The sequence below is a fragment of the Alosa alosa genome, chromosome 23, assembly GCF_017589495.1.
Source record: "Alosa alosa isolate M-15738 ecotype Scorff River chromosome 23, AALO_Geno_1.1, whole genome shotgun sequence".
NCBI classification, from domain to species: Eukaryota; Metazoa; Chordata; class Actinopteri; order Clupeiformes; family Clupeidae; genus Alosa; species Alosa alosa.
The window spans coordinates 14596610-14611609 of NC_063211.1; the positions used below are offsets into that span (position 1 = coordinate 14596610).

At 44.4% G+C, this 15000-nt stretch overlaps 1 protein-coding gene across 1 annotated transcript in view; it reads right to left on the reverse strand.

Annotated features, from left to right (window-relative positions):
• Positions 1–15000, reverse strand: part of LOC125288553 (fidgetin-like) — a 35341-nt gene that overhangs the window by 20129 nt on the left and 212 nt on the right. The window contains exon 2 of the mRNA XM_048235009.1: positions 14059–14089. Coding sequence (XP_048090966.1) covers positions 14059–14083 — 25 coding nt within the window. The 5' untranslated portion in view covers positions 14084–14089. The remainder of the gene's footprint in view (positions 1–14058; positions 14090–15000) is intronic.

Here is a 15000-nt window from a genome sequence, read left to right on the forward strand (position 1 = left end):
TCTCCCATCACTGAATCACAAATGCACACAAATGCTCACAGATGTTCAGGTTCACACACACACACACACACACACACACACACACACACACACACACACACACACACACACACACACACACACACACACACACACACACACACACACACACACACACACACACACACACACACACACACACACACACACACACACACACACATACACACAAGAGAGATGAAAGGATTTGTTTAAAGTGTTTTCAAAAAGGGAATATGATGTGAAAGGATCTCAACTCTACGGACAGTCCCATCTGTGCACAAACAGCGCAACACCACACACACACACTCTCACACACACACACACACACACACACACACACACACACACACACACACACACACACACACACACACACACACTCATCTACACTGGAAAAGCCACATTTTGCATGTCTGGCCAAAATACTGCTCCTGACAATCGGTGCCTTGTGCACTGGCCTTTAGCATTGTCAGGGCCACATTGTGGCATCTGTGTAATTCCTCTTTAATATGAATAGGCCATTCAGAGAGGCCGAGAGAGTCCGAGAGACCCTCACAGGCAGCAATGGAGAGAGGGAGAGATGGAGAGGGAGAGAGGGAGCGATGGAGAGGGAGAGGAGAGAGGGAGAGATGGAGAGATGGAGAGGGAGCGAGGGGGAGGGAGAAAGGGAGCGAGGGGGAGGGCGATTCAGTATGTTTTATGCTTTGATGCTTTTTTCATTTATATATCTCTTCTGCATGTTCTATGCATTGACAATTCTATTTCATTTTAATTGGTATGCTAATAAAGCATATCGATTTGTAATTTAATTAATAAAGAGGGATGGGTGGGAGAGAGAAAAGGCGGCGAAGATGGACAGACAGATGGAAAGAAAGAAAGAAAGAAAGAAAGAAAGAAAGAAAGAAAGAAAGAAAGAAAAATAATCAAGAGATGTCTTGAGACCATCAGGGGGAGAGAGATGGACAGAACTAGAGGGAGTGGAGGAGAGAGACCGTAAGAAGCAGAGCACAGAGTGTGCGAAATGAAAGAAAGCAAGAGGCCGTAGAGAAAAAGTGACAGAGGTAGGGAGAGAGAGGGAGAGAGAGAGAGGGAGAGAGGGAGGGAGAGGAGGGAGAGAGAGGAGGGAGGAGAGAGAGGGAGGAGGGAGGGAGGAAGGAGGCAAAGGAGGGAAAAGGGCCATCACTCACAGGCCTCTTCAAAGGCAGGAGGGTTTTTAGAGGGAAAAGTGCAGCGCTTGCTCTTTCCTTCACGCCAGAAAAATAGCAAAAAAAAGAACCAGAAAACAAGGAGCCCAACAATGGCCACTCTATACGACCACAGCCGAGCCATTCTCATCCAAAAAGCACAGTTAGGTGCTCTGTGTGTCCGTGTGTGTGTGTGTGTGTGTGTGTGTGTGTGTGTGTGTGTGTGTGTGTGTGTGTGTGTGTGTCTGTGTGAGAGAGAGAGAGGCTAGCAGGGATTTGTCTGGAAAATACTGGACCCGACTAACGCACTGGATCGGTGATGTGCAGACGAGCCTGTGGACAAAGCGCCCCCGTATTCTCAGGGAAGGCATCACAATCTGTCAGTTCTCACTATTGTAAATCAAAAATAATTTTAAACAGTGGTCCTTAGAAGAGCCAAAGACAACAAGAACACATAAATAACACACACAAACAGTCAGACTGAATCAGTGTCTGTGTGAGGCCTAAATGAGTCTAACAAGTGAGCTTTTCTTTTCTTCTTCCGATTGCCTGAAATTAAATATGCACAGACTTGTGAAATATCACAGAACTGTCAACAATTATACCCCCCCCCCCCCCCTCCCACACACACACACACACACACACACAAGGTTTGCTTTTTTAAAACTGTTGGATAAAACTGGATCAAAATGTGCCCTTCCACTCAACGAAAGACAGTTGAGAAACACAATTCAAAAAGAAGTTGTTTGCCCGAAGTGTATTTTTAAAGGAGAGTTGATACTTCCTTAATGTTTTATTTCCTATTTAATTTTGTTATTTCTCCCCCCAGCTGCAGCTCCAAGGTGCTCCAGAGAAACCTGTCTACACAGCAGAAATGATAAAAGCCTGAAACGAAACATGTCAAATTAATGACACAAAGGCTGTTTACAAGTACTTAATGATTCCACAACACTAAGGCAGATTGACAGCTTTGGAAGAAAATCCATCATGCACTCCATGAATTATCAAGAGCCAATCTTACCAATCAAGCGCTCAGGCTCTGACAATATGCTATTCAGAAGACTGCATGGCACACACACAGATGGATTTACATGATACCCGTCAGCGACAAAGGCAAAATATCTCCTAATGCATTTAAGCTAAGTGGCTGTTTGGTCCTTGTATCATGCTTAATAATCCACTCCAATAGCCTATTCATTATATGGTGACTGATTTATGAGGATTCAGCCCCTTAACTGTGTTTCATCTGAAAATAAATTGTTCTATTAAGGGTAAATTAAATAAAAATTAGATAAAATGATTACACCATAGTCTTAAAAGACACTGAGCATATTGTTTCTAATTTTAATGACATATATAAGCTAACGGTATTTATGCATTCAACAAACTCTGAGGCAGTAGAACACCCATAAAAAAGAGGTGTGTGATATGTCGAACGATGAAATCTTTCTGGGAACACATATAAATCAGTCATCAGTCCTCAAGCCAGAAGCCAGGAACTAACCAAGAACTAACCAAGAACTAATCAAGAACTAACCAAGAACTAACCAGGAACTAACCAAGAACTAACCAAGAATTGGACCTTTCACCACCCAGCAAATGTTTCATATTTCAAAAAATGGCCAATGACAGCTAGAATATTTATTCACAGTAGGACTGTTAGTGTCTTCTTGAAATGTAAAGAAGGTTGTCTTTGTCCTGTGTGTGTGTGTGTGTGTGTGTGTGTGTGTGTGTGTGCTCGCACATGCACACATCAGTGTGTCTATGTGTGTGCGTGCATGCATGTCAGAAAAAGAGAGAGAGAAAGTAATTGTGTGTCTCTGTCTCAGTAACCTGCGCTACCCAGGTGCCAAACGATCACTTCTTGAATGGCTCTATCTACACTTACCAAATAGCCAGTAACCAACCAAGAACTGAACCCTAAAGCAATCCGCATACCTCATGTATTCAAATAAGCCAATGGCAGCTGCTGATTAACGCTAACACCAAACACCCACTTCCTGAACGGCTCAGTCTACACCTGCTAGCCCTTGGGTGACTCTTGGCTCCGCAGCAGAAGGCCTGTTTCAGGCCGGGCTAGTGGCGGGGATGAGCACTAAGCCCACTATATCAAGCTTATTACTACTGGATTACACTGTCATAGCAGCGCTATTCAAACAGTCCCCGCAGGCTGCCAGGCTCGTCGGGGCTTTGGAGTCCGAGCGCTGGCATCGCGCCAGCCCGCCGTCTGAGCCTCGTGCCAACACATCAGAGAGCACTCGAAACCGCTCGTGCTATCTATCAGCCTCCTGATGAAGACTTCACACACACACACACACACACACACAGACAGACACACTTCACACACAGACATACGCATACACACACACACACACACACACACACACACACACACACACACACACACACACACACACACTTCACACACAGACATAATGCACACACACACACACACACACACACACACACACACACACACACACACACACACACACACACACACACACACACACACACACACACACACACACACACACACACACACACACAGACACACACACACACACACACACACACACACACACACACACACACACACACACACACACACACATACGCACACAGACATACAGATGATGTTGAAGACTTACAGACACACGCATGCTCATGAAGCACATGTATACACACGCAAAGACACGCATTTGAATGTGCGCATACGCACACACACACACACACACACACACACACACACACACACATACCCTCACAGTGCACAAGTAAGGACACATGCACAGCACATAAAAACACACACAATACACAGACACACAACCCACCGGACACCGTGGACACCTACATGAATGGCACACAGCATGTAACTATAAATAAAACATCTGAAGAAAGATGATCTCATCCACTGCCCACCCTCTCTATCCTCCACTTGAAAAAAAAAAGAATGAACAAGTGGTCACTATCTCTCCGGGCTTCTCTTGCCAGACGAGACCTAAATGAGGGAATGCTGTCTAGAATATCAATGCACAATTCCGCTCCTAATGACAACGGCCGCTTGGACACCTCAATTAGAGAGCCGCGGCCTGATTCGCATAAAACATGGACAAGCGCTGGACAAGGAAGGGGACTGAAAAAGGAGCGCTTTGGGATGAAGCAAGGGAGAGACAAACGGGTAGCACACCTGTGTGGATGGTCTTTTCCAGCACACAGACTTCAAGTGCTTTATTGGCATGACAAATAGGCATTTCTATTGCCAAAGTGGCCATTATACATATATGTTATACAGTATGATGTAAATGATAGTGTGTATGTTTGTATCTACCCCACACACACACACACACACACTGTTTTTTCTCTCTGTCTCATGGGCTATTAGTCTCAGTTCCACCTGTAGCCGGGTAGATGTACCAGACACGTGAGGACGAAAATATGAGGGTAGGAAAGTGTGTGTGTGTGGACTCGTGTAATGTCGCGTGTGTGTGTGCGTCTGCGTCTGTGTGTGTGTGTGTGTGTGTGTGTGTGTGTGTGTGTGTGTGTGTGTGTGTGTGTTTGTTTGCTGTGTGTGTGTGTGTGTGTGTGTGTGTGTGTGTGTGTGTGTGTGTGTATGTGTGCATGTGGTCAGGGCTTTTGCATTTTTCACCAGAGGGGAATGTGGAGAGAGGTAGAGAGGAGACTCTGGATGAGGTACTGGTGGAGTCTTATGATCTCATAAACATCTGCTGGTGGAATGCTGATTTGAATTAAGAAGAAAGAGAGAGAGAGAGAGTGTGTGTGTGTGTGTGTGTGTGTGTGTGTATGTATGTGTGTGTGTGTGTGTGTGTGTGTGTGTGTGTGTGTGTGTGTGTGTGTGTGTCTATCAGCCTCTCTGTCTGTCTGTATATCTGTCTGAGACGGGTGTGACAGATTGGGGAGTGTCGAGAGCCCTTAGACCAGTGGAGAAGAGCTTTCTGCATGCACCACTCACAATGCCTCATGGCAATGTCTGCAGCAGCTGAGCACATTATCTGCTTCGTAGCAGACGGTCACAGCGCGTGCATATGAGTGTGTGTGTGTGTGTGTGAGAGAGAGAGAGAGAGAGAGAGAGAGAGTGTGAAAAGGAGAGAGAGAGAGTATATGTGCAAGTTAGTAAAGATGACATGGCCTACTGGAAAGAGATACTGCATCAAACAGACACATATAAACAGACACAACACACTTCTGTCCATCATTCTGTAGCCACGTGCACAAAAGCCTACACACTAATCGAAATTTCAGGTCTAGGTGATGTTAACCATATGGACCACATTTTAACTCATCTCGAAATAATTAGTATAGGACCCACTCATATAAAACCCTTTCACGGCAAAATCACAACAAAAATAATCATTACTACCAATCTCTAATGAATGACTACAGTACACCACAATACTTACAATGTACAAGATAAAGTATGGGGCAAAATGACTAATACTGAACAAATCATACACAACTGATGGTGATTTTCCAATGACAAGAATCTAGTCAGCAGTGTCAGTACCCTTAGCTAACTTCTTTTTCTATGTTTTTTTTCTCTCCAAGACATTATCTTTCCAGTAATGTAATCAGCCAAAAAGTCATGTATAATTAAGAATGATACAACCATGTCGTGAACAAAATCGTTCTCACACAGGTTTACATGTTTACACTTCTTAAGACGCTGCATGCACCAAAACAGAGCAATTAAAATAGCTCTAGGAGTCATAGTGCAGGTAGGAAACTTTGTTTGTCTCTACCTACTGACCTTCCACTTATTTCCATTCCAACTACAGCCACACTGTGAAATTCACCGTTTGTGAGTGTTCTGGCTAACAGTGATTAGGCCTGCATGGGAAAAAAAAAATTTGAAGTATTCCTTTAAGTGTGAAATCATTCCTTAAAGCACCCGTCTCCCCTAGAAAGGTCGCGGCCAGGGGGGGACTAATTATCGCAATCTCTTTCTAACGTTACACACAGACGCAAGTCCGACTGTGAGCGAGCGAGTCCCGCACTGCTGCCTTTCCAGGCTATAGAAATGTAAAAATCAAATGCGTTCATCCTTCATAAAGCTGAGTGTAGATCCATAGAGAATGAGAGAGAGAGAGGGAGAGAGGAGTGGGGAGGAGGGAGATAGAGAGCAACAAATCCTTCATCATAAAAGCCATTAACTATCACAGCTTTCCATTAGAATATAAGCAGTGATAAAGACATCAGTGTTTCAGTCAGACCCACTCGTTTTCTCTCTTCCCCTCTTCCCTCCTCTCTCTCTCTCTCTCTCTCTCTCTATCTCTCCATCCGGCTCTACTCTCTAGGGGCATGTTAATCACCGAAGTGAATCAGTGATCAGCAACGTGTGGATTCTCCTACAGACACACACACACACACACACACACACACACACACACACACATACATACACACACACACACACACACACACACACACAATTAAAACACAAATGTAGTGCTCAGTGGTGTGTGTGGTCAGTGTGTGAGAGACATGCCTTGGGTCTAGTCTGGCACCTCTAAGATTTTGACCTCTGAGGGTATACTGTGTGTGTGTGTGTGTGTATGTGTGTGTGTGTGTGTGTGTGTGTGTGTGTGTGTGTGTGTGTGTGTGTGTGTGTGTGTGTGTGGATGTCTGTTTATGAGTGTTAACCTTATCTAAATTAGTTCTCCTTCACTATCCATGGAATCCTCTTCATCATTATCCAATCAATGGTGTCAAAATGCACTAATCATTCTCTGTGAATTTGTACTTACTATCTATTTGTGTAATTATTCTTTATCATCAGTGAAGAATTATCTATTTACACTCTTCCGTCAAGGAGAGTCTCACTCTTGGTCAACGGTCATCATCCTTCCCTATGAAGCAGCGTTGTACATGTATGTATTTCTGCGATGGCGCCGGCAATCCGTTCGCCTGTCCTTAGGAGTCTGCTAGGTTTGGTCAGTGCATGGGCCAGTGCTGGAATGCTAATAAAAGGAAAGGTCCAGAGCTCCAGCACGCACAAAAACACTCACTGCTCCACAGCACGTACACAAACACACACACACACACACACACACACACACACACACACAAACAAGAAAGGCGTCCAGTCAACACTGTTTGAAACTGGATACAAGCCAATCTCCACTGCTGAGAACTCAGCGAAGGAGGACAGAGGGAGAAGACAAAAAAAAGAAAAAGAAAAGAGAGGGAAGAGAAGAAAGAGAAAAGAGGAAGGAATGAAGGAAATGGGGAAAACCCCTTCCGAGTTCTGCATATGACCTCATGTTTTCCACAGGGAACCCTTGCCGATGTGACTTAGTAATTACTCTCTCCCTCTCTCTCTCTCTCTCTCTCTCTCTCTCTCTCTCTCTCTCTCTCTCTCTCTTTCCCTCTCTTCCTGAATACTTCTCTCTACCTCCCCTCTCTCTCTCTCTTCCTCAATCCTTCTCTCTCCCTCTCTCTCTCCTCTCTCTCTCTCTCTCTCTCTCTCTTTCTCCTCTCTTCCTGGATACTTCTCTCTACCTCCCCCTCTCTCTCTCTTCCTCAGTCCTTCTCTCTCCTGAATCTCTCTCTCTCTCTATATATATATATATATATATATATCTATATATATATATATAATCCTTTCAACCCTCTCTTCATGAGATAGCTTCTCTCTGCCTCCTCCTCTTCCTGAATCCTTCTACTCCCCCTCTCTCTCTCTCTATCTCAATATCTCTCTCTCTCTCTCTCTCTTTCTCCTCTCTTCTCAATCCTTCTCTCTACCTCAACTCTCTCTTTGCTCTCCTTCCCTCCAACTGAACTGAGATATGTAACTAGCATTTCAGCTAATCTTTATCATAATCTTTACAATTAAAACATTGCACTGCAGCAAAAAAAAAAATACACCAATGAAAGGAAAGTCTTTCTGTCATTTTAAAAGTCTTTCTAGGAATTTGTCCGTGGCAGTAAAGTTGAAAATGAAAACACAAATCTCTTTTGTTGCTCTTTTCATTAAATCCTCTTGTGTGTAGTCCTTTTTAGACTGAGTTTTTTATGTGATTATTGCGGCTTTATGATGCCTGTCTCTTTCAAATAAATGGACACGGAATGGACGGGGGTCAACAGGGGCCCCGAATAAGCCTGCGCCGAGGACAATAACAAAGGTGAGACCATGTCAGTGTAAATAGGTCAAGGCGCAATGGCGGAACCTGGGCGGAACGTTTTGATGATGTTATGTGTATGTGACCCACCAATGGGAGATTTAAAGACAGGGAACAGCTGATTAGGCGAAGGAGCGACAGCTGCGACAGCAGAAGCAGCATCTGCAACTATCAGGACGCTATTTTGGTAAATGTCTAACTGAGACAGGAAGGTCTGCGCGCTCCTCACCCTCAGAGCAGCGGACGCCATATCACGGGGACGGTAAAGGCCGGTCCAATGTCAGAAAGGCTGCCTGTGACCGCAGCTTTGCTTGAGGCAAAGTGCAGGTATTAATCAAATTGAAAAGCCTGCAAAAAAATGCATTCCACCAAGTTAATGACCACAATGGCCAAAATGGCCATAATTCAGCACTAACTTCTCGCTAACAGTGGCTACAACGACACTAGAAATACAACTTAACTAATCTGTACTCACATGGGGTTGAAGACCACCACAAAGCAATTGTAAGTCTGAGCAGTGGTTCCTGTGGCTGTCGGCAGATGGTTACCATACGCGTCAGATGTGGCTCAACAAGTCCCAAACACAAATAAGAAGGTGTGCCACAACACATGAAAATTGACTCTGCTACTCATCGCCATCAAAACTGTTGAGGGCATTTGACCAAAATACTGACTCTTGTGGTCTGTCTCTCCACCGTGTCCTTCTTTCAGACACCAACATGAATCGACCGAGAAGAACCGAACATCTCCTTTTACGGCATCGAAGATCTACCTTTCAACCTCAAATTGCTCCTTGCTTGTTTTCAATTTCTCCTCAAAAGTATTTCTTAATGTACGAAGACCTTGCACGCAGGAGTCCCATTGTGAGCATTAACATGCAGTACCAGATGAAGCATTATGAGGGTTGCACAAATGTGCACAGCAGCTACCAAAATACACTCGGTTCTCCTGCCTAAGAAGAATAAGTTCTGATGAATAACTTATATGTCACTATACACGCCCAATGTTGTTCTCAAAACAACGTTTCGGCCTGTGGCCTTTCTCAACTCAACTTTCTACTAACTTTCTGACTTGAGAAAGGCCACAGGCCGAAACATTGTTTTTTATTAAACTACTGGCATATGAGTTGCTAGAGTGTCTGGTCTCCTTTTGTTCAGAATATTACGTATCTCGTGATCAGCACTTCAAAAAACTCCTACTATAGGTGTGCGATTGCTTTTTCTACTCAAAGACGTTTTACTGTGTGGTCATACCTCCTGGCTCCCCAAAATGCCGGATAGTATATGAACATGCGCACAGAGGCAGCAATCTGCCACCTCTCTTTCAGACAAGTGATATGCTGTAATGACGCCTCTTCTCCGCGTGAATATCCCGCGGTTATTGTATAAAAAGGCCTAGTGTGTGAGAGATGTGTATGAGGGTCTGGTCTGACACCTCTGAGGTTCTCACCTCTGAGGTATCTACTGTGTATGTATGTGTGTGTGTGTGTGTGTGTGTGTGTGTGTGTGTGTGTGTGTGTGTGTGTGTGTGTGTGTGTGTGCGTGCGTGCGTGCGTGCATGTGTGGGTGTGTGTGTATGTGTGTGTGTGTGTGTGTGTGCATGTGTGACAACCCTTGCAGTGGTTCACTGTCAGTCAGCAGTGAGAAGGAAAAACTGTCCAGGAAGACAGGATCTCTGCGTTTAAATAAGATGTGTGGAGAGAGAGAGAGGGGGGGGGGGCGAGAGAGGAGAGGAGAGGAGGAGAGGAGAGGAAGAAAAAGGGAGGGGGAATGATGGAGAGAAGGATGTCAGGGATTCAAGGATTCACACTCCTTCATCTTTTGTCCAGGAGGAAAGAAGTCATCTCTCAGTATGTGTGTGTAGTGTGTGTGTGTGTGTGTTTGTGTGTATACATCAAGTGTGTGTAAATAGTTTCTGTGTGTGTGTGTGTGTGTGTGTGTGTGTGTGTGTGTGTGTGTGTGTGTGTGTGTGTGTGTGAGTGCAACAGACAGTGTGGAAACAGACAGCTGCCTCCCTGTCTAATGCAGCACTAAAGCAGATCACACATGCAACTGTCAACAGCACAGAGAAACACACACACACACACACACACACACACACACACACACACACACACACACACACACATAACGGATAACACACACCACCACCACAGACAGACAGACAGACAGAGAGAACAAGAAAACCAGACAGACTAGGAGAGGAGTGCACAGTGACATACACAAAGACAGACAATATAGAACAGTACAGAGCCAGCCAGATAGACAGAGCAAGCACCGAGAGAGAGAGAGAGAGAGAGAGAGAGAGAGAGAGAGAGATGCCCAAGAGAAAGAAAGAGAGAGAGAGAGAGAGAGAGAGAGAGAGAGTGAGAGATGGGCTGTATTAGCATCAGAAGCCCATATCCCCTGGGTAGCCTACCTCATTCAGAGACAAGCTCTACAAAAGACAACACTTAACATATTTGCTTAAAGATGACAACCCCATATGGGAGCACCCATCAGTGTGTGTGTGTGTGTGTGTGTGTGTGTGTGTGTGTGTGTGTGTGTGTGTGTGTGTGTACATCTGTCTACTTAAAGCACCTCTTCCACGCTGTGCGCAACTGTCCCAAGGGTGAGCGGCAAGTGGCTGGTTTCGTCCGACAGAAGTGGCGGGCTTTCATGGTAAACATTCAGTCAATGATAGCGAGCGTCAGGCTAATTCACTTACAGAGTCCCACAGGGAGAGAGGGAACACGGGGGAAAGAGAGAGAAAGAGAAAGACCTAAAGAGAGGGAGAATGAAAGGAAGTGAGACACAGAGGCATAGAGGGAGAGAGAGAGGGGGGGCAGAGAAAAGAGGGAGAGAATGAACAACAGAGACACTCATGAAAAGGAAGAGAGGCAGAGATAGAGCAAGATGGGTAATGGGACAGAGAGAGAAATAGATAGAGAGATAGAGAAAGAGAGAGAAAAGAGAGAGGAAAAGAGGGAGTCATCTCTATACGTTTAGACATAATTTGGGGTGTGGAGATGAATGGTTCGCCATGAGAGGCTGTTGCGGGAGCTGTGTGTGTGTGTGTGTGTGTGTGTGTGTGTGTGTGTGTGTGTGTGTGTGTGTTTGCACGTGTCAGAGTCCTCAGTCATAAAACACCCGTGTCTGCCGGCCCTGCTAATCAGCTCCTTCATTATCCGCAAGCCAGCCAGTGGCCATTATAGCCCAGCCAGATTAACACATAAAACCACACATTACACAGCCGGCCGCCACTGTCACTCAAAGGACAGCAACCAGTGTGTTCATGAGAGAGAGAGAGAGAGAAAGCCTGTGTGTGTGTGTGTGTGTGTGTGTGTGTGTGTGTGTGTGTGTGTGTGTGTGTGTGTGTGTGTGTGATTCAGTAAAGTATGCCAAGATGTGTGTGTGTGTGTGTGTGTGTGTGTGTGTGTGTGTGTGTGTGTGTGTGTGAAAGTGAGGATCTGACATGGACAGTGATAACAATCTTTGGGACACAATTACAATTTCAAGGCCTGTAGACAAGCTGTCAGGCAGACAGACAGATGCACACACACACACACACACACACACACACAAACACACACACACCTGACCATCAGAAATGGCATCTTGAGTGTTGCAGCCTATCTAGATTTGTTGATTCTGATCCATTTCAGGATATCATGATAGCATGCATAATTCTGAACAGTAAATGCTACAGCAGACTGTGTACGCAAAAAATTCTGCGCTCTCTGACATGAAAAAAAAAAAACCATGAATAAATCCACGTACAATATTCAGTTGCACGGAGACTTTCAAAGGATTCCATAATAGAATACGGGCAAAGAAACAAGGCATCAGCTATTCGCATTTGTAATTCTGAATACTGAATATGCAGTTAATGTTTGGTTATGATGGCCATCTCTAGCATGTTTTCAGTTGCAACAATTATTATAGGCTACATGATGTACCACCAAACACAAGCATTGAATTGATTTTTAAAATTCCAAACAATAATACCATATGTATTAGTATAACGATAGCCTACTATTAACCACTAACGCATTTTAAAGCTTTTAGATTTAAATATGTGTGCTAGGCTATTACACTTACACGATGTCATAACTAAACGGTTTCTTGAAAATGTTTTTTTTTTTTTTTTTTGCTAATTTGTTTAGAGACAAGTATAGTGGCTATAGGTTTTATCTTCATTTCATCACACATTCGGCTAAAACAAATGTAGCCTTACCTTATCCTAAGCAATACAATTATTTAATATGATTTAATCAGTGACACAAATAAATAGATTAAAAAGCTCGCATATAACTGTAGCCTACTTCTGCCTAATTTTATTCGAATTAAATGCACTATTTATCTTTCATAGCGCAGTCAAGGAAATATGTGTGGATTCGCCCTTTGTAATATGTAGGCCTAGTTTAATAACATATCGGTTATTATCAAAACTTTTATTTCAAAGTCAAATCAGAAGACGTCACGCCAGAGTCACACAGTCGATTTCAACCTCCGCGGTGAAAAAATCTAGATTTGAGGATTGTTTCTATCATACCACCTCATGCGACATATCATCATGAATGAATGAGATTAAATAAGAGCTTAATGAAAATGCAATCGGCTATGTAGAACTCTCGACTTGCGCTCCTCAACACATGGCACTCGCCGCACTGAGAGAGAGAGAGAGAGAGAGAGAGAGAGACTTACTGCCCATCTACTCATGCATTGTAAGTGTCAATCAAGCTCCATCATAGCGTGTTTTCTATTGCCAGCGCCGTAATGAACATCGGTCGGAGGGTGGCAATTTCCCTGACAACATCTCGCCAACTTAGCGCTGCTTCGTGTCTGCGGTTTGGAATGTATAAATGCGATCATGCGCTCATCATAGACGGCCGCACGTCAATCTGCTCTGAATATATATTAGAGCGTTAACACGGAGACGGTTTTCGGGGAAAGCAGGAGAACGAAAGCGACAGGCCCGGGTAATCACATCCCCTACCCAGTGAAGACACAGAAAGAGAGAAATAGGTGGAGATAAAGAGAGAGAGAGAGGGAGAGAGAGAGAGTAAGAGAGAGAGGCTGCACTCTCATTCCCAAATCACATCTCCCTCCAAATTATGCGCATCTGAAACAAACACCCTACTCTCAGGTCTTTCGCTTCTCACCAGATCCGCAGTCGGGAGAGGGCCATGAAAAAAAAATCCATCAAATCAGGCATTTATTAGGATTTTGGGGGGCGAGTGACTGGCAGCTCGGTGCTGAGAATATTGCTGGCATGATTGCGTTTTGTAACCTACCCTACTCCCTGTCTGATGTTGAGGCCGCAAAACATACAACCACTGCGGCGAGAATCCATAACATGGGCCCCTTGTCAATATAAATAAAATATATCGCACAGAACACAGCTGAGTTCATATATGACAGTCGCAGCCAAGTACTTTTAACAGATACCAAACATGCTGACAGATGAATCATGCGAATCTACAAGTTTAATGGCATATGGGGGTTACAAATGAATAAAATCGTCTCATTTTATAGCACACTAATAAACAAAGCAGCTGTCCATACACTGTCACAAAACATAGACCATGCAAACATGTATAGCTAAAAATTTCGTAAACAACAGCTTATAAAAGTCTAAAACATGCATGAAATTATAAAGCCAACGACAGTGACACATGTAGAATAACGGCGAATGGACACTACAGGGGGATAGAGGAATTTTAGATCACGTACCATACACACCGCTGCTACTGATCATTTCGAGCTGAAATTACAGAGAAAGGCAGATAAAGAGGAGATTGACTCGACACATGGCTCTTTTCAACAGGAAACAGAAATTCCAACGCTCGCTTGTCGTCATTAGGGCAAAAAACACTTCTGCCGGAGGCCTGCAATCACCTCTGCGCTCCGTCCCGAAGTGGGCCTATACGCAGATCATCCTCATTCAATCCACTACCATGGCAATTAGATGCGAGAGTGGACCTAAGCGAAAGCTCTTTCAGCCGTGAACAAGTAAAGAGCAGACAACCGGGTAGGACACAGAACGCCTGAGCAAACACGCCTAAATGCCCGTCACTTTCCCTTGCCTCTGACAAACGAATTTCGTTAGATTCCTGTTTGTTCACAAATTAGTCCACATTGAATATGATACAAACATATCAAAAACTTACATTTTTGTGTTAGTCACGTCGTTTTCGATGCCCTGCACCGCTCTACTTTAAGTTGACAGACAGTGCCCTCGGGGAGCAAAAAATACTATACCGTATAGGCTAATGCAAGCTCCGATAATTGAGAACTTTCCTCTCGCCCGCCCCACCAACGTCCGATGATACATGTATGGAGTTTGCATCGCAGAGAAAGTTCCGTACTCCGAGACTATTTTAACCCCACCCCACTTTCACTCAATGAGCGGGTAAACTGTCTATTCTAATGAACATATGCACATCACCACTCACACGCTTATTCTAATTCATCAGTCACTTAGTATATTCGCACTACTTTGAGCTATATTGACAACTTGTGTATGGTTCGGAAGGAAAGCGCAGTGTGTGTGCCGATGATGTGCTATAGCGCACGATTCAGTGCCTGTGTCCACCGAGACGAGCTTGTTGGAGGATAAAGCGTCCTTCTCCCTGCCATGGCCCCGTTCGGACTGGACTGGTTTAATTGCGAAGA